This window comes from Micropterus dolomieu, linkage group LG05 (genome assembly GCF_021292245.1).
Source record: "Micropterus dolomieu isolate WLL.071019.BEF.003 ecotype Adirondacks linkage group LG05, ASM2129224v1, whole genome shotgun sequence".
NCBI classification, from domain to species: domain Eukaryota; kingdom Metazoa; phylum Chordata; class Actinopteri; order Centrarchiformes; family Centrarchidae; genus Micropterus; species Micropterus dolomieu.
This window is the reverse complement of record NC_060154.1, coordinates 9698910-9721993: the sequence shown is the minus strand read 5'-3', so window position 1 is coordinate 9721993 and position 23084 is coordinate 9698910. Positions and strand designations below refer to the sequence as shown.

The window sequence follows — 23084 nt, the reverse complement described above, 5'->3', positions numbered from 1 at the left end:
TTACAGCCTCCAGCTGCACCACTGCCCAAGTGATCACAAATCTTCCTAGTAATATAAACAAAAGGAAATTGCTGGGACAGGAAGATTAAATAAGGTTTTAATACACATAAATATACTCCGCTTGGAATAATAATTTGTGTCAACTCCAGGCTTTTTGAATATGCAAATATTTTTTCTTTTAAAAGTTTATCTAATACTCCTGCTTTACTCCAGACTCAGTGTAGGTGCACTAAGAGTGGGTGGATCGTTCCCCAAAAGGACCAATTTTACTGATACTAGTCTTGCTTTGAGTTTCAATACTATGATTGATGCCAAAAAACGGATCCGTCTCATGTTACTATAGATCATGTTCTAGGCTTTTTGAATTTTCTTGCTGCAGTAATAGCTTCTCTACTTCTGTTGTTTGCAAAGATCACCTCATAATTAAAGAATGGGTTCACATTTTTTTAAGTTTGTCTTTAGACAATAGTCAGGTAAGTCTTCTGAAACATGTTTTGCTTGCTGTAACCATACATCCTGTTCCTACTGGCCAGATCCCTGCTTAATCCACTTCCACTGTGACAGGGGACAAAATCTACCGTCCTCATTCTTTGCAAACAATGTATTCAAAGCTTTATATGAAGTTAATATGGGGCTTGTGTCAAACTTGCATTATGATAGATTAAAATAAGTATGATACTTTGTGGATAATCATGTGTTTTAAATGTAAAATGTAGTAGAGCAGAAGTAAAAAGTAGCATAAAATTTAAATCACCTAGTTCTAGTATTTCAAAACTGTACTTAAGTGTAGTGTGAGTAAATATATTTCCCCTCCACAGTCTGTACGTGATCACCCATCATTGCCATTTTTAAATATAGCTACTACAGATTGTCACAGGGTTCCTGGTCATATTCCCCTGGTGATGGATGAACAATGTAAACCATGTAAGGAGTAAAATCAGAAAACAAAAAAAATTCCATCACATCCTGTTCCATGCAAGCACGGAAGGGAGTCATGGCAGCAGAGGAGTGAAAGAATGAAAACAATAGGGACCTGTCATTCTTCAGGGATAGGGGAATAACAAACTCTCCCTGCAGTACAGACACACTGGATCCCCCTGTGCCGTTATCTGGGGTGATGACGTGAGGAACTGCCGGCTCTTCTAGTGAAGGGTGTGTGAAAGGGGAAAGGTCCTCTGATCCCGAGTTTTCCTGCTCCCCATTGTCTCCCTGACAACCTGTCCTCACCGGAAAAAATTTATGAAGAGTGACAGAAAATTAGTCACCATCAGGAGTCAGGGCAGACATTGGATCAACTCCTGAACAAAAACAGGAAACCAAACAGTTGAAAACGGAGATAAAAACACCTCTAAAGATAACAGACCAGACACCTTTAGTGTGAAAGGAAGACATATCTTTACTACTGAAGTAATCTTCAGACCAAAAGCAGATAACAGATACGGTTTCAATGGAAGCTGCAAGAACTGCTTACTCAGGCTGTCATATAGGCATAGATTCAGAATTGAGTGACGCTAATTATGAAGCTTGACAGCGAATATGTCTGGACCTTTAAGCAGAAAAACTAAACAGACACTTTTGCAATAGGATGTAGAAAAACACTGGCCTATTCTCTACCATCATGGACCAGAGAACCTTTTTGTCAAGGCCTTTTAATTCAGTTACCTCTAGAGAGAATTTGCTGCCATCTCCTGACCAAAAGGTAGAAAGAACAAAATATGATTAAATGTGCCTTTTTTTTAATATCCAGAAACGCCTTCAAAAAAAACAAAATAAAAAGAACTGTACAATGTGTTTCAAGTGCAGTTAGACTGGCAGTACAAGGGCCCTTTTGTACAATGAATCCATCAATGTCTTGGAGATCATTGTCAAAAGAGGAGCCACATCTACATTTCTGTACGAACCATTGAAAAAAAAATAGAACATATACATTAAAACAGGCAACAAATGGTGGAAATTACCAACTAAAAGGAAAGCCAAAGTTACATAAGTTGTGACCTCTCCATGATACAGTAAATCATATTACAGTTCATCACTCAAAAGGCCAGTTACAGAAAACTGTCACAGGTATGCACTGATTTCATCCTTTAAGACTTAAGCTGATGATATACGGAGCTAGTTTTAGAGCAATGTTGTTGTGCCATGTTGGCGTCAATGGTAATGAGTAAAAATTATTACTGTAATCACCCCCCCTCCATCCCCGCTCACTCCATCCGTTCAAAACATAGTCAGACTTGCCCAGCAACATTGCTCAAAAAGTTGCCCCGGGTAAGTGTGGTGTAAGATTTTGAAGAAAAAACAAAAGTTAAGGGAGTTAATTTAACATAGCCCCAATGCTTTAACCACGACATATTCCTTTTTTATTCTTTCTTTATCTTCTCCTTCAACTAGTGCCGTGCTCCTGGACTCTCTGACCTCCACTTCATCATCTCATTTTCAGTAGACCTCCAGCAGTTTTAGAGCTAACAACCAGATAATTTTATTACTTCCCCAACTTAGAACAATCAATGACTTGTCCAATGTTTTATGGAAACACAATGACTGAGTTAATAGCAATCTGGTGAAAACCCTCGTCTTCCTTTAGAAGTATGCCTGGTTTTCCCAAATATTCTTAAATTATTGCTCTATAGTTGTTAATTGAAAAAAACCCTCAGTAATAAGATGTACTTGTGCCCTGCTCTTTTCTTACTACAGTGTGTGAATTTCACAGAGAAACAGGGCTTTATAAGTGCCTGCCATTTTAGACTGTTGCCTCAATGTCCTGGGGGTCTTCCCCCTCCAGCAGGCTGTATGACGCATGGCTCTGGAAAGGTCTTTGTAAAGGGTGAGCCAGAAGTTTGGCCATGCAGTTGTGCAGTTCGATGGCGGGTCCACTCAGGGAAACCTCAAAGCGATAGCACATGCCCTTTGTGTCCAGGTTGCAGAAAGAGGTGTAGTTCTCCTGAAAACATACCATCATAACGAATAAGCACATCATGAGCAATGTACAATCCAGAGTCAAATTCCACCTATGTGTACACATACCTGGCAATAAAAGCTGATTCTAATTCTGACCGAATCCTTTGATCCAGATTATAGCATTATGAGAAAAGCGGTTATATTAAGGTAGGTTTTCATCAAGATAATTCCACACTCTTCTGGCTTATTAAGATTGACAGAAGTATTTAAAGAGGTCATATTATACTCATTTTCAGGTTCAAAATCTTATTTAGGGGTTGTACCAGAACAGGTTTACATAGTTTAATTTTCAAAAAACACCATGTTTTGTCATACTGCACTGCATTGCTGCAGCTCCTCTTTTCACCCTGTGTTGAAGGCTTCGTTTTAGCTATGGAGTGATACATCTTACCTCCACAAGATCTTTGTTGGGAGCTGCACATGCGCAGTTCCTAGTTAAGGACTACTAGCCAATTAGAAGCAGTGTAGGGCAGGGCTTGAGAAGCCAGTAAACACGGCTTCGGTTCAGCTGTATATGTTCCCCATACCAGCTTAGCAACATGGACAGGAGCAAGATTTTCAGAGTGGTGAGTTATTAATCTGTAACAAATGTATCTTTCATCCATAATGTTTTAACTGAGCTGTCTCTACATCACAGTAACAACTTTATGTCCATTGACTGCCAGGAGGGTAGCTAGTGTTTGGAAGGGAGAGGAGAGGCAGCAGGTGGACGTCTTGTCACTGTGTGCTGCGGCTTAGTGTGTTTTTCCACCAGTGTTTTTGAGTGTGTGTCGGACTAGCCGCTTGGCGAACATTATGAAGCGCATGTTGCGTGTTGTCAGAGCAGCGTTTTCTGTGGGAGATTGGAACTCCCTTTAGGGTGGACTTTGGGCTTTTTCACTTTGCAAACCTATTACATGCACAAAAAAAGATGTAAAAGATATAACTCAATTAAGGAGACGGAAAAAGCCAAAAAGTATTATATGACCTCTTTAATTTAATTCACGGCAAATATAGGAAAGTACGGAGCCACTGCAGGGTCTTGGTGGGGAACTACTTCCAACGTTTCCTTGCAATATTTTTGCAATTCCCCCGGATCCACAGGAACAGTTAATATGTTGATCTAGTCCAGTTATAGCGCACTGCCAGTTCAGGGAAACACTCTACATACTACAGAAAGAACACATGATGTGACACTTTACATTATGCATTTATTGCTCATTACTCCTTTTGAAAGGCCAAGCTCCAACAGTATACAGCTACATGCTGTGAGCCACAGCTGCAGCTGCTCTTCCTGGCTGTGCAGTTCAAAACTATGGTTGTGGCCCTGGTTATTGCTCGAACAACAGCTGCATTTGTGGCTGAATCTATGATGCCATGAATATGGCTATTGCTGCTGCTGTATTGTAGCTACTCTTACTGCTCCTCTTAACATCAATCAAGAAAGCAGTTAAGCCATACAGGACTTGAACCCGAGATGCTTATATCAGATATAACAGACGTGTTACCCGTACGCCACAGGAGTTAAGAAATACACTAGCTTCAATACATGTTCAGCCAGCACAACCATGTCAGTTCACTACATGTACATTACATTAAATTTATTTTGTTGACTGTTTTATCCATAGCGACTTACAATAAGTGTATTCAAGCAGGTATACAATCTAATTGCTAGAACCATCATAAGTACAACTTAAAGGGGTAATTTGCAATTCTTATGCAATACACTTTTTGTTAAATTCGGCGAATATTTCGTCATGGGTTGGTAGCTATCTGTTTTTCGTGTGCTCTGAAAAAGAATCCGGTTTTCCTACACAGCTCCTGGGTCTGTAAATTAAGCACAAACAAAGCTGCTCGGAGCGAGCAGCAGGTGGCGGTGGCGCGCTCGAAGAAGTGGGAGAGAGAATGTAAACAAACAGCGGTACATTCAAACATGCTGGACTCATTACGGAGCTTTAGCTGTCAAGATGGCTGAGAAACACCCAAAGAGGGAAAGGTCTGAGGAATTGTGAGACAAGTTATATGACCAGGCGAGGGGAAGACCTGTGTTAACATCTGTGAGGGGTTTCGATGCTGGAAAAATCTACGAGATTTGAAAGGAATGAAAACCGATGCTGGGGTTGTGCTGTTTCTGCTGGACAGGTGAGTAGGCTAACGTTAGCTTTGCTGTTCCACATAAACAGGTTCAGTGTTACTGCCTTGTCTGTCTGTTGTCATGTTTGTGCAGATCCCAGCTGGTTAGCTTTGTTAGCTTAGCCGCAGCCGTCAGTATGTGTGGTAGAGGAGGAATAGACGGAGAGTGTGTGTGAACAGAGCCCCGGTGAACAGAGAGAAACGGGTCAGCAATAAGGCTCATTCAGCAGTAAATGTACAGTAGTAGTTACAGTGGCCTGCGAAAAAAGACTGCAGCTTCTCAGAACTAAAGAGCTCCCGTGTGTTGCTGCCGACTGTTGAATAAAGTGAAGGAGGTTCGCCCCAAAGTTACATTGACTTCGGCCGTGTATATACAGTCTATGATAAAAACAGTCTCCCCTGTGCTTCCAAACTTTTATCAGTCACTGTATTTTTCAGATGCTGTGGATTCTGCTATATTTCAGCAGAATAGGACAGGTTACCATGGCAATGCGCATTAGTTTGTTGATCAACAAACTCTGCAGAATCGCATAGTGCGGTGTAGTGTGGTAGAACTTAGGTAGGTTAAAGACCAGTCGGTCTGTTGCATTTTGGATGAGCTGCAGAGGTCTAATGGCACATGCAGGCAGACCAGCCAGGAGCGAGTGGCAGCAGTGCATGTAGTAAGTGTTACACCCATACTTAACTACTGTGTCACAGCCATAATCATAACAACCAAAGTGCAGCCCTGGCTACATTATCTATGTAGCTGCAATGAAACAGACTTGCCTCTGAGCCAGTCACAGGTGAGGCTGCGCCCACTCACGCTGTGTTCACAACATAATATTATATGATAATACAGCTCAGCATTTCTCTATGGATCAGAGGAAATGAAAGAAAAACAGAAAATGAATTTCTACTGGGACACTAGTTAGTACTGAAGTACTGAAATACACCACACCAAACAAATGTAAGCCACACTACAGCATACATCCTGGAACACAATCAAAACTGATCCGTGTCCCTTTGTCAGTTTATTCACTCACCCTCCAGCTGGTCTCATCCCCCTGTTCCTCCACCCCGTTGTGTAGGTAGACCACATCAAAGAAAAAATATGGAGACTGCAGCATTTTCTGTACCGGGACACAACAACAAGTAAGATTTGCGCTTTAGTGAAGTTAGTGCAGTAATCAAAGCAGCCAACAACTTACTAAGAGAGAAAAAAAAATCAAGAGGAAAATTAAATTCATATTAATAAGACTGGAAGAGGGCTATCACTGCAGTTCTCATACATACACTAACAGCCTCGGAGGGGTTGAACTGAAGCTGTCCCGCATGACGGCTGTAGATGAGCACAGTCCGCACCACATATGGAGGAGGGACGGTCTGGACATTCTCCATCAGCGGCAGCTCGATCTTCTGACGACTAAAATACAACAGAGATGACTTTCAGTAAATACTTCCACTTAAAGCTTTATGTATTTTAAGAAACCATAAAGGTTTATAGTCAGACAGTACTTACATGACATTAAGAAGATCTTCCAGGTCTACAGAGAACAATTAAGGTGAATATATTGCTTCATAGTAGGAAATTTATCTTCATTGTTTCAGGGTTAGTTTTAAATGAAAGGATACTGAAGGACTCGCACACATTGGTCTCAAGGTCATACAGACAGCTACACAGCTCTCTGGGGTCAGAGGTGAAGCCTGACAACTGAGGCACATACAAATATACACATGAGGAAAAAGAAGACAATGTACTAAAACAATGGTATACATGTTGCATAGATACATTGCATAGACACTAGATATGTAACATTTGGAGCAAATTAAAACTGTACTCACCCACAGAGCGTCATCATTGACTACTACCAGGGCAAACTCATGCCGTTTGTCAATTTTGTGTTTAGTTCTGACAAACATTTCAATCATCTTCTGGCAAATGTTCAGGGCATTTGTTTTAGTCCTAAATAGAAAAACAGTCAAATTAGGCAGTGATGACAAATGAAACACTAGCATTGAGAAATAATGTTATAATGTTTGCACAACACAAATCCAGAGTAATACACATGTAAATAACTGCCACAGTTGGTTTTCTTTTACACATTGTTCTATGATTCCTTTATAACTTCATATAAAAGCATATGTTTATTCCATATTTATGTATTTTTACATTTATTTATGTCAACTGTATGTTTATGTCAATGTCTAGCAAATTCCTTGTATGTGTAAACTACTATTTGGCAATAAACCACTTTCTGATTCTGATAAAGGTTAATAAAAATATTGTAGTTTACCCATTAAAAGACTCCAACTTTGGCAAAGACATCTCTTCAGACAGGTCCAAGCAGATGATCTGCCATGAGGAAGACAATACCAGATAGTATAAGCCTTTTGGTAAAACAAGTCTTAGTTTTCATGTAGTAGTAGTAGTAGTAGTAGTTTTCAACTGTAATGTGGACCTACCACTTTCTCTGGACAGTTGACTCTGGGAACCCTGAGCTGGTACTCTGCTGGTGGTGGGATGGAGGCTGTTAATGTGGGTTGCTGCTGTGTGGTTTTTGGCCTCTCTTTTGCTGCAATGGATAGTGGCACTGTGGCACTGGCTGCAGCCACTGCTGCGGCTGCTGCAGGAGTTCCAGTCTGAGCTGCAGCTGCTAAGACGGTTGTAGTGGTGGAACTCGGAGGACTGTCGCTGGCTGAAGCCTCGCCCTCCCCCTCAACACGACTTCCTACAGCGGGCTGAGGTATGTTAGGGTTACTGTTTCCTCCAAGGCTGCCCGTGCTGCTGCGACGGTCCTCGGCCCCTTCAGGGTTGGAGCGTGTACGAGGTCGCAGCTCCACCAGACGCTCCTCTCCATCTGCTGGGCCTGGTTCTGGCATTTCCATGAATACACGGGTTGCTAAGGAAGTGGAGATGATCAGTTTGGCAAGTTAGTTTAGTCATGAATATAAGCTGTTAACACAGTTTAACCCAAAATTTCCTTTACATTTACCTGTGGTTGGCATCCACTGACATTTAAATATAATATAAAGTGATGCTAGGTAAACTTTCAGCTTACGTTTGTACTCTTCTCTGTCTCAACTCTGGTAGTTACCAGCTAAGTTCCTCCAAGTGGTTGCTTTTTAATGTACCCTAGGTTTTGACAGATGTTGGGAAAACTGCATTTTCATACTATGCACCTGGGGCATGGAATAATTTGCAGAAAGATCTAAAATAAGAGACATGTATATCAATTGATGAATTTAAGGGTGTCACAAAGAATGTGATGAAGGAGGCATGTGATTGTTTTTCATGAGAGTCCATTGTGTTTGAATAACTGTTCTTTAATGTGTTTATTGTGAATTTTGTCACGTTGTGTGTGTTGCATTTTATTATGTTTCTGTATGGCTGCTACCTTTGCCAGGTCTCTATTGTAAACGAGGTTTTTGATTTCAAAAGGGACGTCCTTGTAAAATAAAGGTAAAAAAAAAATTAATTAAATGTAAATAAAAGTCAAATTCCCCCAGTTGGCTTTCTACCTGCCTCTAAACAATTGCGGCTGTATAAATCCTAAACAAATGTCAATAAGAGTTACTTTAAAATGTCGGCACAAGAAAGCTGTATGAATCTCAGATTTACTCCTGCCCACAACACCACTGTCTATAACTTTATAATCGTATTTCTACTTTCAAAATCACGCAGGTCATCATGTATCGTTACACTGTTGCGATTGTGTACTTATGAAAGCAAAGTACAGTGTGTAGCTGGAATAAAAAAAACAGAGGTGTTTCAGCTTTACGGAATGGATGATTTAATTAGAAATGCATCAATTATTGCGCCCAGAATGAGTCCATGTAGCTAACAGGCTGGTAGAGCAAGGAGATGCTTCATGACAGCGCAGTAGTGTGAGCTGTATTAGCTTCAAGAGAAATTAGAGCAAAGCAGACAACGACTCGAGACGTATGACATGTATTATGTTAAAATGTGTAAGTATACTTACGTGGTAAGTATTGCGAAACTTCTAGGATTCAAATAAGTTGGAACTCATTGAAAGTTGCAAAATATTTCAACGACGAGCTAACATTTGTTTTGGTCGGACGACTTCCTTACCGGAAATGATCAAATCCGGAAGTGTCCTGGCATTATGGGTAATAGAGTTAAATTAGAGTAAAGAAATCTTCTGCCTTTTCGTTTTCCATAATAAATAGCCATAATAATACATCATAATTTATTTGTTGATTGTATTTTGTATTATTAATCTGAATCTACAAAGTCATTAGTATCAGAATCAGAATCAGTTGTTTTACACATACGAGGAATTTGCTGTGGTGATAAGGTGCTACACGTAGACAAACATTCAGTCGACATAAATAAATGTAGAAATATATATATATATATGGAATAGAAGAAAAACATTGCAGATATATACGTGTGCATTATTCTGGGTCTGTGCCGTGTAGAAGTAACGCAACGGAAGAGAATATTGTATACATATAAATATATAAACTGACAACATAAAAATATACAACAACAAAGATCAACAATCAACAACAAATATGTGCAACGTGCCAGGTCCGTGCACGACACGAGATGAAACAGTATTTATATGTGCAGAGACATTTGTATCATTTGTAGTAAATAAAGGTATCAAAAAATGTAGTGATTAAAAACATATCCGTACATTAAAAGGATATGGGGCAGCCACTTCCATAGCTTTATACCTTCAGTGGAGGTATAGCACTGTCTGTGCAGCGAATAGAGAGATTGGAAACTACCACTTAAGTTTGTGCAATGGTCCAAACTAATTGTCATTTCATACTAGGTATAGAATGTAACTAAGTACATTTACTTAAATATAAGTTTGAGGTACTAAACAGGTTCTTTACTTGAGTATTTAATTTCATGTCACTTTCTACTTCCAAATCACTACAGGTCAGATAGAAATATTGTATTTTTTACTCCACTACAATTATTTGAAAGCTATAGTTACTATTTCCTTTACAAATCAAGATTTTTGTATAAAAATTTACTCAGAATTTTACAAACCAAACGATCGTTCAATTGATTCATTGAGAAAATAATCATCAGATTCATCCATAATGGTTCCATTAGTTGCAGTCCCATACAAAATTGAAAAAATAAAAAATAAAAAAAACTCCACCTCAACCAATTACATTACATTAATACATAAGTAATAATCCTACGATAATAGTATAACATTTTCATCTGCATTGAGTACTTTTACTCTTAATACTGGTATATTATCCCTTTTATTTTATTGTATTTGACTAATTTTATATTTATCTGTATTTTAGTCTTTTCAATGTTTTCATGCTTTTATCTTGTATTGTTTTTTGTATTATTGTCTCTTGGGTATTATTGTCATTAAACTTGTTAAAGCACTTTGTAACTTGTTTTTGAAAAGTGCTCTACAAATAAGGATTATTATTATTATTATTTTCCTGAATATACGTGCATACTTTTACATTTGCGGTACATTTACATTTTCAATGCAGGGATTTTACTTGTAACAGAGTGTTATTAGTACTTGTATTTAAGTAAATGTAGTTAATACTGCCTACACCACTGGCAGTATGTATCCAGAGTTGACTCACGGTCTACTATTAAAAAGGCATGGAAGCTAACTGTGGACAAAACAGGAAAGGACACATGGTGACGAGGAATGGGTGGGGATGACTTTCAGAGTGTTTTCCACTTACTTCATTCATCACACTAAACACTGTTTGGCAGACATGCAGAGAATAGACTGCAGTAGTCACTGACTAACTAGTGGAAAAAATGATAACATAAAACAGCAGGACTGAAGAAAACATGGTTTCATTTTGGCAGTGAACCGTCACATCAGGAACTAAATTACTGCTGCAGATATAAGGATCAAGAAGTATGGAGGTAAGATCTATAGACACAATGATTATACGCATTATATCCTTCCCACATTCAAATACTCGGGTGAATTTGAGACTAAATTGACAGAAAGTGTAAATATGAGTGCAGCCTTTCTGTGTCTCTGAATAGGAATAGGTGGGCTAAGCTGAAGTATTACAGGGTGGCTAAAGAATTTAAGGTATGTCGCCAATTATTGCCTGCGCAATATATGTTAGAATTCACATGATCCAAAGAAAAGCATTGTAAATTGTATAATTCTGGCATATTTATAAGGCACCATATGTTTTTTATAGTAGAAAAGAGAGACATTTTGTTCTAATTTCATGTTTAGGCATTTAGCCGACATTCTTTGAGCACAACAAAAGATGGTTTGGTCCACAAATATTTGCTCGGCAGGAAGTTGGATCTCAGGATGTTTTAGTTTCCTTTTCCGCTGCTTAAAACAATAGCCGCTAATTAGTACAGCAACAATGTCTGGTTCAAGAGCATAATAGAATTTTAATGTTGCTCTATACTTAGGGATTATTTTGCTAAATTATGAGCCATTCTTCAGTGGAGGATTATTCACAGGCAGCAAGAACATACATATTATGTTTATTGTATTGGTACAGATATGCATATTACTGAAGGGAAAAAATAAGAACTTTTCTCTAATATATAGTTAAAAGCTGAAATTATGACTCAAATAACCACCAACTTATTTTTTTACAATCCAAATATAACTTCCTGTTTCTGCAGCACTCCAGTCTAGTCAGATGTGACAGCCTGGATGCAGGATCAGGGTGTGATGGGGAGGCGATCGACCACATGACCCTTGACCGTGATGGCACTGACCACACAGCAAACCTCGAGCCTTCACCAGCAGAACTGGCTCAGTGTGAGGCTGAAGTGGGCACACTGCTCAGCATCATTGCTGAGCTGAACAAGAAGATGGGGTCATTAAAGGCACCAAGGTATCATTGAGAATGTGATTTTTGAAACTGTGGCATTGATAAGAGACATCAAATGGATCTGAATGAATGGATTTGAGTTTGTCCAAAATACCTATTTTGTTGGAACCATATTTGTTCTCACATAATTTCCCATCAATAATGATATATTGGTCTACTTATGGCTTGTCTCAAAATAAACACAGTGGTGTTTTCTAGCAAAAATGTTAATTCTACTGGTATTCTACAGTGAACCAGAGGACCTGAGACCACCACAGCCATCCAGGCCTCTGGTTCCAGACCTTCTGTCCCACAGGCTGCCCAGAAGCAGCCCAGAGAGCAACACGGCCTCTGCCACATCTAAACCTCCACTGCCTGGCCGAGGTTGGCACTGACACAGAATAACTTTGTCTTTATTCAGTATAACACATATTTTGGATTCTGTGCATGTTAATCCAACTGGGCCAGACAAGAAATGTGTCATAAAACAACTGATGTATTATTTTAAATATTTATTCTGTAAAAGAGAGCAAGTTATCTTGAGGAAAAGCAAGCAATACAAACACAGTAAGCTAAAAAGATTAAACCTGCCCTTCACTTCATCTAACATGATTGACTGTATCTCTACTTTTCCACTAGGGGCCGGTGGGGTAGTGTGGACAAAACTCCAGGAGGTTTTATCATCAGTGGAGGACTCCATCAGCTGTAAAAGGTCCTGGGCCGCCCCCATCACAGCTTCTGACCAGGACAAGCACAACGAGCATCTGAGAGCAGCCCAGGAGAGCTGGGTTAAGGCCACTCAGGTGTTGAAATTGTAAAAAATTCTTACGATTCTTTCTTTGATGTATTTGAATTTTTCTTATTAGAGTGGCAAATATCAAGCAAAACTAATGTTAGGTCAAATGTACTGACAAATTTTGCAAAACCAACTCAATGGAAAAAGTATAAATTTCTAAAATGTCATACATTGCTATGTCTGTCTGAGTTGTAATGCATCAATTTTTGGTTGCAGATATTGGAAGACATGGAAAGAGAGTTTGGGATTTCTTGCCCATCAGGCTTGCCAAAGTACCAGTATCAGGGCGACATCCTGAGTCTGGAGAAGCGTGACTCTGCTCTCAGAAGCACCTTGCAGAATCACCAGGAGGAGCTGGATAAGGCACAAAGCACCATCAGCCAGATGGAAGAGGAGAAGAACAAGGTGGGAGATGCTCTGCTATCAGTTTTGTTTATGACAAGGGTAAAGCAAAATATAAAAATGCCAAAAACAAGAATCAGTTTAGGAAGTATGAGTACATTTCCAGAAGAAAAATCTTTCTCAAATGTTTGGCTGATCAATTTACAGAGCTAAAGACAAGACTTTATAAATATTCAGTATGAATGACCTGTGTTTATTGGTGGCTATAGGAGGTCTGATCATAGTGATGTTAGAAATACCTGTACATACCAAAGTGGTTGATTTTGCATGTTATCAGAACAAATTTGAGGAGTTCAAAAAGCATGTTCAGGTGTGAATAAATGTAGAACCCCTACTCTTGTTTTTCAGCTGGTTGGTCTCCATAAGGCCTTGAGGTCAGGCAGTCGCTCTCCTTCCTACCGGCCCACTGCTGGAGCTCTCAGTCCAGACTGGGCCTCTCCTCCCTTTCCTGGTTCACCGTTACCCCACAGAAGAGCTGTAACACCTCTCTCTCTGGGTGGGGATGGTTCTCCACTGGGCTCTGTTAAGTCATGCAGTCCTTGTCCCAGCCCTATCAGCCTGGAGTCTGAGACAGAGCGACTGAACAGGTGAGTCTGAGGAGCAGCTCAGGATGTTTCAGAGAAATAAAAAGCTTTGTTTTGTTGAGATACCTACCCTGAGACCTATTTATATAACTGAAAAATTAAGATAAGATACTAAAGATGTATATTGGTATATTGAACAATATTATTTCATTTATACCAAAACAAAGGTCCAGACAAGACACACACACACATACTGTGTAGAGCATGTTAGCAGGATTGTAAATTATGCAAATACTACAGGTCTTCAGGCTGAGTATATTTAATAGCTACTTTGACCTTTGAAGAGCAGGTAGGCAAGCTAGCTAATGTATGTAAGTTGGCATGGCTACGCTGAATATCTAAATAGGTATAAACCAGTGATTTTTTTGGTAGGCTTAACTCAACCAATACAAGAAAAACTGTTTCTTCCTTCACAGAAGATTTACTATTTGTATAATTAAAACTCTTTATACAACAAAGGAGTTCCCTCCAGTTTGTTAACTTAACCCTCCTTATCCTCTCCCTCATTATCCTAGGTGCATTGAGAGGCTGAGGGCCAGAAATGAACGGCTGACTGCAGCTCTGGAGCGAAAGAAGGGAGAGTCAGAACTGATCAGTATTACACTAAACAGACTTGAGGCTGACTGCTCTGCCCTGCAGATGGCTCTCAGATACTGGTACACAAATAAAACACACCTGACACACAAGTACAAAGGCCTGTCTACACACATATGCATATTCTTTGTCAATAACATTCTTTGACATGTGTCAAAATAATGAATGTGCACAGGTCAGCAATCTAACAATGTAGGTTCTTCTCATCTAGTGAGGTTGTATTTTATCTGTGTGGTTGTGATTGACAGTGAGGACTGTGAAGAGGCCTACAGCGAGCTGCTGTCACTTTATGACGCCAAGAAGCAGCAAAGCATTCCTCTGCAGACAGACTCAGCAGGTGTTTGAATACCATGGTTTAATACTGCTTACATCTCAGTGCACACATCCACTTACATAGAAGCTATGCATGTCATTCACACACACACGCGAATACACAGGCTCACAGTTTTTCCTCCCCTCAGAAGCTGTCTGTGACAGGCAACAGCCAGACAGTCCATCAGCGCAGCTCAAGAAAATGGGAACTGAAGAGCTGTCCACCTCCTTCTCAACAGCAGGGGTCACAGAGGAGACGGAAACACAGACCCATGCAAGGCAGAGGTGAGGTTTTATAGTGCCCTTTGTACATTCAAGCACAGTAATGGGAGTGAGAGGAGGAGATGAGACTGACTGACTGAAATTGCAAATAGAAAGGATAAAAGTTTACAAGCATTGCATATGTGATTCTGTCCCACCACCAAATATCTACACACTATTGACGAAATGTTTCAAAAGCTGTGACTCAATGTAGTGTGAAAATAAAAAAAGAACATTTGATTTATAAATGGCCATTTCTTGAACCACGTTTTTGTCAGGTCACTCACTACCTGTAACCCCACAGGACCGAGTTGGTGGAGCGAGAGACAGTTCTCCGTCAGCAAATTGAACGCTTGAAGAGGGACCGGGCAGCCCTTTGTCTACCTAAGCCAAGCTCAGGATTTGAGGGCAAAATGAACGCTGAAACTGCTCATCCGGCTGGATCAAGAGAGGGACATGTGACTAAAGATAACGCCAAACCTCCTGATATCAAGAAAGAGAAGGCTTCCCTCTTCTATGAACTCATCTCTGTCAGGGTGGGAGCTATGAGCCTTCCTTCATTTATGATAAATAATCAAGACCTTGCCACATCCAGATAATAAAGACACCTGAAAAAACATGCAAATGCTTACATGCAAAGAGATGATATATAACAGTGGCTTTTGTCCATATCATAGTTACATGACATGTGGTATATATCTAAATCTAGATTATAATACATTACACTACACCAGCAAAATTGCTAGTTTGGGTCTGTCAAAAGGTAACAAAGGTCACCTATCAGCGCCTCTAAAGCTCACTGATTAACATGTTATATCTTGTTAGTTGGCATGCCATGCCCTTCTCTCTCTCTCTCTCCCCTTGTTTCTTGTTTGACTTTATACAGTCCAGTCTGATAAAGGTGGTCAACCAGCAAGACACCAGGAACTGCTTTTTTTCTGGCCCAGAAATAGTCACACATAAGCTCCTGTAAAAACCACAACTTGCTGATTTTGTTTTTACACTTGTTTTGATTAAACAAACAAGATGTTAATTAATTAGGGAGTTTTAAAGGTACTGGTAGGTGAATTTCTTTTACCTTTGGACACACCCAGGCTAGCTATATCCCCTTTGTTTACAGTCATTGTGCTAAGCTAAGATAACCAGCTTCTGGCTGAATCTTCACATTTAAAGCTAGGTTAGGCAGGTACAGCTAGATTTTAAAAGTATCACATCACAAAATCTGACCCGCTCCCTTTAGGCCTCCCTCCAAAGCCACTCCTCCAAAACACATTTTTATTCACATAGAGTACACCGGCAGGTTTGAAGGTAGGCAAATTAGTAGGTAGACAGACAGGTAGGCTGCTCATTATACATTAAAATACTTGTTTGAGGTAGGGAGTGACTAGCTCAAATATAAAATCATACAGCACTATAAACAAACAACAGGACAGAAATCTATGAATTTATATATATTAAAAAACCTAGGGAGACCAATACAGGATTTTAAACATTTCTGAAAGTCATAAAATTCTACACATAGATGCTTTAAACTCCTGCAACAGCATCAGCAACAGTGGGGATAAAACCTGCAAGTTGTGATAAAATGTCTGATTCTTGTGCTTCTGGCACTGAGGTGGTAAGTCTTCCACCGCAGCTTTATGCTGGATCTGCGTTCAACTCTTTATATGCTATGATTTATGGTTTATGTTCAGGAGGAGATGTCAGATCTGCGCTCTCTAATCCGTTTCAAGGAGAAAGAGCTGAGGTGTCTGGAGTGGAGTTTAATGGCCCAGAAGGCCCAGGGATCAGGTGGAGCTTACGTTCCAGAAAGTCTCAGAGAGGAGCCGGAGGATCGTAGGACAGAACAACAGGTAGGATTTTGTATTAATTTTCAAATAATACAAAGTCAAGGTGAAACGAGCAAGAGGGAGCAGGACGTTGGTCTATTGTGGCAGATTCAAATCTGGGCGTCCCACATGGGAAATCACACGTCTACCAAAGCAGAATCCCTCCAGGCCAAGAGGGATATTTTGGTTCTACAAGGTCTTCTACTGGGCTGTCCTGTTGCCACAGCACAGATTCATGCCATGCATTGCCGTCATTGTCAAATGAGAAAGAACTGAACAGCTACTTTAGCTTAAAACAGCTTTCTGTTTATTACTGTATCAGAAACAATGGCTGCTGTGCCCCAAGATTGTATCTAGATGCACATGGTCACCAAATGTCCCTTGGTTTTGCTCATCATCTTACAGATCTCACAGATCTTACAAACTTTATCCTGTTAACTATTTCAACCAAAATTACATGGGTGTCTAACAGCATAATAAATGTCCGTCTGTCCTGCACTGTTTTAGATCAGTGGTTCCCAACCTATGGGTCTGGCCCACACAAAGATAGATAAATCTGAAGTGTCTCAAAGTCATTTACAACATGTCAAGTAAGACAAAAACACACTGCTCCACAACAGTAGTTTTTCTCTAATGTTCATTTTTAGTGTAACATATTGGATACTTTTAACTTGCTCAGACCTTTAAAACTAATTCAAATTTTTAAAAAATCTGTGAGGGGAAAATCACCATGATCGCAACACTATGTCAAAAGCTTTTGAAGAACATTGCTTTGCTTTAGATTGTCACAAGCTGAATAGATAACCGTGTATACCACAAAACTGAACAAGAAGGGAGTTTTGATCTTTAAAGATAATCCTAAATTGAATGTCACATTTCAGAGGCTCTGTGAAAGTGCAGCTAAACTGGGTAGTGATGGGGACATCGTTGGGTCTCAAACTACACCCATTCTGAAAGAGCTGCAGGCTGTCCTGCAAAGGTGAGTCCTTTCTCTTTAGTCCAATGTTTAAAGTATGGCACTAACACTCTAAAAAGTTAAACAATTTTGTCTGGCACATGCATGACAAAAAACATGCCTTCTTACTGTAAAAGTCAATCCGTAAAACCTATTAAATGGCTTATATATAAAATATTTCAGGTTTAACCTTTGACAATTTTTAAATCAATGTATGTAATGTCACCTGGAGAAATCTGCGTATTCACAGATTGAAAAAAGGTACTCAGTGTGGAAAATTAATCATTCAGACATCTGTTGTCTGGTTTTAACTGTTGCTTAGGAACACTATCAGCAGAAATGCAGGCTTTGGACGTAAATGGCTTCTTTCCATCAGTTGCTTTAGAGAGCATCCGTTTTCTCTTCTGACCTCGATTAGTGAATAAACCACCACCTTCACATCACATCCGCTCTTAAGTCAAGGACACATCATAAAGTCATTTATAATTTTTACATATATTTTAGATGTTTTCTGTTGAGCATTATGAACAGACTGAGATTATGTTCTCCCTTCTGTTTCCTCTAATCTCACTTTTGATTTCAGAGAACAAGCCCTGAAGAAGAGACTGGCTTTAGTCCATGACTCCCTAAATGCAGCTCTGTCAGACAGCACCTCCCACAAGAGAGACAACGGAGAGCAGATTGCTCGGCTCACACAAGCTCACAGGTAAGTATCACAATAAAGGTGTTAGGCTGCATGTTTTTGTCAGCTATAGAAAGTAGTAGTTTTGTGGTGTCATTGTTAAACTGAGGGTAGTAAATTGTATCTCGGTGGGTTTCTTCCATTCCAGTAAAGCCTTGAGTTCATACTGGCAGATTCGCAGAAAGTACAGGGAGCATGTGTGGAGGCTGGAGCACAAAGTGGCTGCCATGACGGAGAGTCACCACCACCAGAGTGGAGCACCGAAAGCAGGAGAAGAGGCCCTAGAGTGGAGGAGGGAAGAGACTGTTCTGTGATCCTGTGATCCTTCAGTCAGAGAATCCACCACTTTGGTTGAAACTTTGTTGTTCCCCTGTCTTTTCATAGTTTTATCATCGGGTCAAACTTTCAGTTTATCCAGTCATTTGGTTTATGACCCAATTCCCGCTAAACTAATAACATTTTGTGTTTATTGCTAGGTTTCAAAATTCTACAAGTGAATATTGTAAACATCACACCTGCTTAACATCAGCATGTTACCATTCTCATTGTGAGCGTATTAGCACGCTGAAATTAGCATTCATCTCAATGCACCACTGTGCCAGTGTACAGCCTCATAGAGCTGCTAGCATGGCTGACTGTCAGTCTTGTTAATAAGATATGTTAAGAAGTTATTTTTAATTTACTTTACGTACTCCATCCTATTCATCCACCTGTTTTTTTTCTATTTATCTGTCAACCCATCAGTGACATCTACAGCAGTAAGTTGACTCTCATTACCTCTTGAGAGGTAAATATAGAGTATGTAGAGCAGTAGAACATGGAAAGCAGTCAGTTCTGCATTTTCCACCAGCTTAACAAGTCTAACAGGACTCACACGTCACAAGACACATGCCTTATTTCAGAGAAACAGCTGTCATGCAGTCATGAATGGGGAAGGCTGACATCAAGGACAGAATTCACTGAGGACCTTGGGACAAACCTTGAGAACACACATGTCTTTTTTCCCGTACAAACTAACTCTATAAAGCCCCTCCTGGCCGACCCTGCTGTCACGACAAAGCTCTGTGAAGGGGGATGGGGACAGGACAATGGCACACATGATGTGCACACAAAATGTACGGCCAGCTCTTTTGTCTTCTTAGCTCTTTCATAGTTCTGTCCATCTTCCTCTTTCTGCCTTTCACTGAGTCCACTTCCACTGAACGATCAGTTCACCCAAATTACGCTGAAAACATATTTTCATACTTATTTCTAGTAGCAAAAGTTTTAGATTTCTCAGATCATGTGTGACATTTTCCTTCATCACAATAAGCATGGACACTTATTTTGAGTCAATCACACATAAACTGCTCATCCTCTAGGATATTTGGTTATTTTTTGTAGAGTTAAAAGCCTTCTCCACCATTTAATCATTGCTGCAGAACCAGAGATCTCATTCGTCTTCCTTGTTAAAACCTGCTGAATACATTTCCCATGATTCAACACAACTGCCAACAGTTTGGTTGGAGATCCGGGTGTGTAATGTTAGTAGTGGCTAATGTAGCTTCAAGGCTAGACTCAAGCAGAGATGAAGAGGAGTGGACTACAGAGTTCTGGTTAACGTACTACTTTCTAACCCCCAGATTTTTTTCATTTTCAGACCTGTAGTTTTCAGCTCCAACTGACAATGACTCTAGTGACATCACTTGAGACATTTTATCAGACTTCACGCAGCGCCCTCTTGAAACACCAATGGATTTATCCAACGTTTTTCACATGTGTATTAAAACTCAACCACACATGTAAACAAACTATGATCTGTAAAACCCGTGCAATTCCAATTTTAAGGAAAAGTTTTGGACAGAAATTGGAAAACAAGTGATTACTATATATAAAAAAAATCATCAAAATACTGTATTATAAGTTAACTGTTTAAATATGTGATTAGTTTAAATACAAATGTATATGTATTTATGTTCTCCTTTAAAACTTTGTTCTATATCACGTTGTATTTATGTTACTGTCACATGTTGTTGTTTCCAGATTTGAGAAAACAATAAAAAAAAATTAAGTATTAAGATATTAACACACATCCTTTATATGAGTGTGAGCACCACAAATATAAAAATTCCTTTCAACTCATTGTATTATATATGGAGGTAGAAATCCCTAGGACGCGTATCTCAAAATCTGTACAAATGAAACCAAAATTATCTGTACAGACAGATACTAATGAACGTAATTGAGAAAATGTGTTTGTTTTTTTATTTGAGTGAATGGACCCTTTAAAAACCCAGCTTAATCTTACTCTCTCTTCATCCTTTGCTCTTCACCTCTCATTCACCTCCATTTTCCTGCCTTTATGCTCCATCTTCTCGCCACTCATCTCTCAATCATCTCTACGCCCACTCCCCCCTCCAGCGACCTCGAGCTCTGACCTACCCGAGCCAGTCAGCTGCAGCTGTGACCGGCGGTCAGGAGGTTAAGGCAAAGGTTGAGTGTCACACCCACAGGGTCACAGTGATGCCTGGCTGTTGTGTTAGCTTGTGAATGAAGGGTTCAGAGTGCCAGACGAGGTGGCGAGCCCCTGACGGCCTGACTCTTGCCTGAGCTTGCCCTTTCCCGAGCAGAGGTCAGCACAGAAGGCCTGTCCTCGCCGCTTCCCCCCAAACCTCCAGGTCACCATCGCTATTGTTGTAATAGCTGCCATTAGAGCAGATACAATTATCTTTCCATTTTGTGTTCCCTCTCTCTAAGATCTATGTTAAGCTTTTAAGTTCATCAAAGGTTTTTTTAGATGACATGACTGTTGTAACCTCTGGGTGACTCTTGTATCAAAGAGGCCACATTATGCCAAAATGTCCCATGGAAAGAAAAAGTGTTTTATCATGCATGGCTCAATATGTGCATCTATACAGAAGCGGAAGAAGTATTCAGATCCTTTACTTAAGTAAAACTAATATTACAACATTTCAATCTATTTAAAATCTTAGCATTACCAACAAAATGTACTTAAATTATCAAAGTAAACGTACGCATTCTGCAGAGAAATGGCCCTACTATGTCCTACAATATTAACATTGTTATTTATTACTGATGTAACAATCATAAGCAGCATTTTACTGCTGTAGTTGGTTGAGATGGACAGCTCAGCATATTATTTTTATAAGTAGTAGCTATATTTATATAACTAGTAAATATAGCTACTAGTAGCTACTAGTAGCTATATTTATATAGCAGAGTGAAAGTATAAAGTTGCACAGCATGGAAAAAGGAAAGTAAAGTAAAGTACCTCTAAAGCTGAACTTAATGACAGTAAGCTACTTGAGCAATTACACTTGGTAACTTTCCACTTGTGCATCTCTCAGTAATACAACCTCAGGATTGTCATTATGTATTATTACTTCTCACTGTCATCATGAATTCAACGGCCTGTCTGCTTCATGATGAGGAGATACTTAGATCCTTTACTTAAGTAAAAGCAGCAATACCACACTGTGTACAAGTATTACTAGCAAAATGTACTTAAAATACCAAATCTAAAAGTACTCAGGGTAGAAAAAAGAAACCTGTGTGATGTATTATTATATATAATTTTATTTGATTATTATTATATAACATAATATATAACAAAAGTACTTGTAATCAAGTAACAGTAAGAGAGCAAATAAAGAAATAAGCAATCAGGGAACGACAAATACAGAGCAATCCAAGAGTCAATCCAATAACTATAAAATATATCTATGAAAAGCAACCTAATGACCAGCCAATATTATCATTTTCACACTCAACTACATTAAAATTAATTAGTTTAATCTATAATCTATATAGTAATCTAAAGTATGTATGTTTAATAAGATCATTGTGTTTTTGTATCTAAACAAATAACTAGTAAATATGGAGTCAGTGGTGTATTGAAGTAAAAAGAACAATATTTATGTAATAAGTATAAGTATAAAATGTCAAATGGAAATACTCAAGTAAAATACCTTAAACATTTACTTAAATATTTTCACACACTACCTGGAACACATTGAACTGCTGGAGGTTTTAAATAAAGGATAATCAAACATACTTCAAAATGTCTTTGTTGAATTAATAAAACCTTGTTTTAACCTTGATCCAACATGAATGTGTGAAAGGTCTAATCTAATCTTGCTCATGATAAAATTATTGTAGGTGTGTGATGAAATATGCATTGAAATACAGTTTTAAAAGGGCAGTAATGAACAAGTGAGATAAGAAAGTCAAAACAAGGCACATGAGAACAGACTGACTTTGGTATTAAATAGTCATTTTCTGGACAATATAGAGGCTGTAACACTCTCATCTGGGAACATTTAAGCTCCACATTTCTGGACACGTTTCTACCCCCACATGTAACAGCCAACATTGGAGCCTGTGGATAGGGGAGTTTTTCAGTTCCTGGGAAAAATACTCAAACCATTATTAAACAACGAAAGCGGCTGTCAGTCAGTGTGGGGGTGGACGCACACACATCCACAGAAAGGGGGGCAGTGACCTAGGGGTTTTAGGTCAACTCATTTACTCTCTGCATCCGTTCCTCATTTTAAGTTGTCCCTCTGTAATCTGTATAAAGAGATCACAGGCTGCACCTTCATTCCTGCGCTTTTTCTTTCTCAAAGCCATTAGCTCACCTGTCACAACCACTCCATATCCTCTCTCATCTCCTCATCCTCTTTATATCGCTCTATTCTCCCTTCTGTGGTCTGGGACGTTGCCACGCTGACCTGACACGTCTCTCCTGAGCTTTGGGACACCAGCCAGCCTGTGGAGAGGTCAGGAGGATGGGGTGCTATTGGCA

The 23084-nt window shown here is 39.4% G+C and overlaps 2 protein-coding genes across 12 annotated transcripts; one reads left to right on the top strand and one right to left on the bottom strand.

Annotated features, from left to right (window-relative positions):
- Positions 1–1371: 1371 nt before the first annotated feature.
- babam1 (BRISC and BRCA1 A complex member 1) lies at positions 1372–9158 on the bottom strand. Of its 2 annotated transcripts, none has more exons than XM_046049586.1 (9): positions 9030–9158; positions 7513–7949; positions 7344–7402; positions 6892–7012; positions 6682–6760; positions 6569–6596; positions 6343–6472; positions 6093–6179; positions 1372–2938 (listed from the first exon to the last, which is right to left on the bottom strand). In XM_046049586.1, exons 2-9 carry the CDS (start codon positions 7933–7935, stop codon positions 2738–2740), a joined length of 1128 nt encoding a protein of 375 aa, XP_045905542.1. In that variant the 5' UTR covers positions 7936–7949; positions 9030–9158; the 3' UTR covers positions 1372–2737. The 2 variants fall into 2 exon arrangements, with proteins under 2 accessions (XP_045905542.1, XP_045905543.1); XM_046049587.1 differs by having other exon boundaries at positions 6569–6593.
- Positions 4854–22380, top strand: ushbp1 (Usher syndrome 1C binding protein 1). Of its 10 annotated transcripts, none has more exons than XM_046049577.1 (16): positions 4854–5076; positions 10880–10939; positions 11045–11114; positions 11675–11889; positions 12116–12249; positions 12505–12668; positions 12878–13066; positions 13412–13650; positions 14163–14303; positions 14490–14578; positions 14703–14838; positions 15119–15350; positions 16509–16667; positions 17525–17622; positions 18182–18304; positions 18429–22380. In XM_046049577.1, the coding sequence occupies exons 1-16, from the start codon at positions 5036–5038 to the stop codon at positions 18592–18594; spliced, it is 2256 nt and encodes a 751-aa protein (XP_045905533.1). In that variant the 5' UTR covers positions 4854–5035; the 3' UTR covers positions 18595–22380. The 10 variants fall into 10 exon arrangements, with proteins under 10 accessions (XP_045905533.1, XP_045905534.1, XP_045905539.1 ...); XM_046049578.1 differs by having other exon boundaries at positions 4855–5076; positions 11066–11114; XM_046049576.1 differs by lacking the exon at positions 4854–5076 and adding an exon at positions 5665–5729 and having other exon boundaries at positions 11066–11114; positions 14706–14838.
- The last annotated feature ends 704 nt before the right edge of the window (positions 22381–23084 follow it).

Bases quoted from the DNA above. Each gene is read 5' to 3' on its own strand.
- ushbp1 (XM_046049577.1), top strand. From the start codon at position 5,036: ATGAAAACCGATGCTGGGGTTGTGCTGTTTCTGCTGGACAG. The intron at 5,077-10,879 runs GTGAGTAGGCTA...TCATTTTGGCAG, and splicing joins GTGCTGTTTCTGCTGGACAG to TGAACCGTCACATCAGGAAC. The intron at 14,579-14,702 runs GTGTTTGAATAC...TCCTCCCCTCAG, and splicing joins TCTGCAGACAGACTCAGCAG to AAGCTGTCTGTGACAGGCAA.
- babam1 (XM_046049586.1), bottom strand. From the start codon at position 7,935: ATGGAAATGCCAGAACCAGGCCCAGCAGATGGAGAGGAGCGTCTGGTG. The intron at 6,761-6,891 runs GTGAGTACAGTT...TATGTGCCTCAG, and splicing joins TCAATGATGACGCTCTGTGG to TTGTCAGGCTTCACCTCTGA. The intron at 6,597-6,681 runs GTATCCTTTCAT...AATTGTTCTCTG, and splicing joins CAATGTGTGCGAGTCCTTCA to TAGACCTGGAAGATCTTCTT.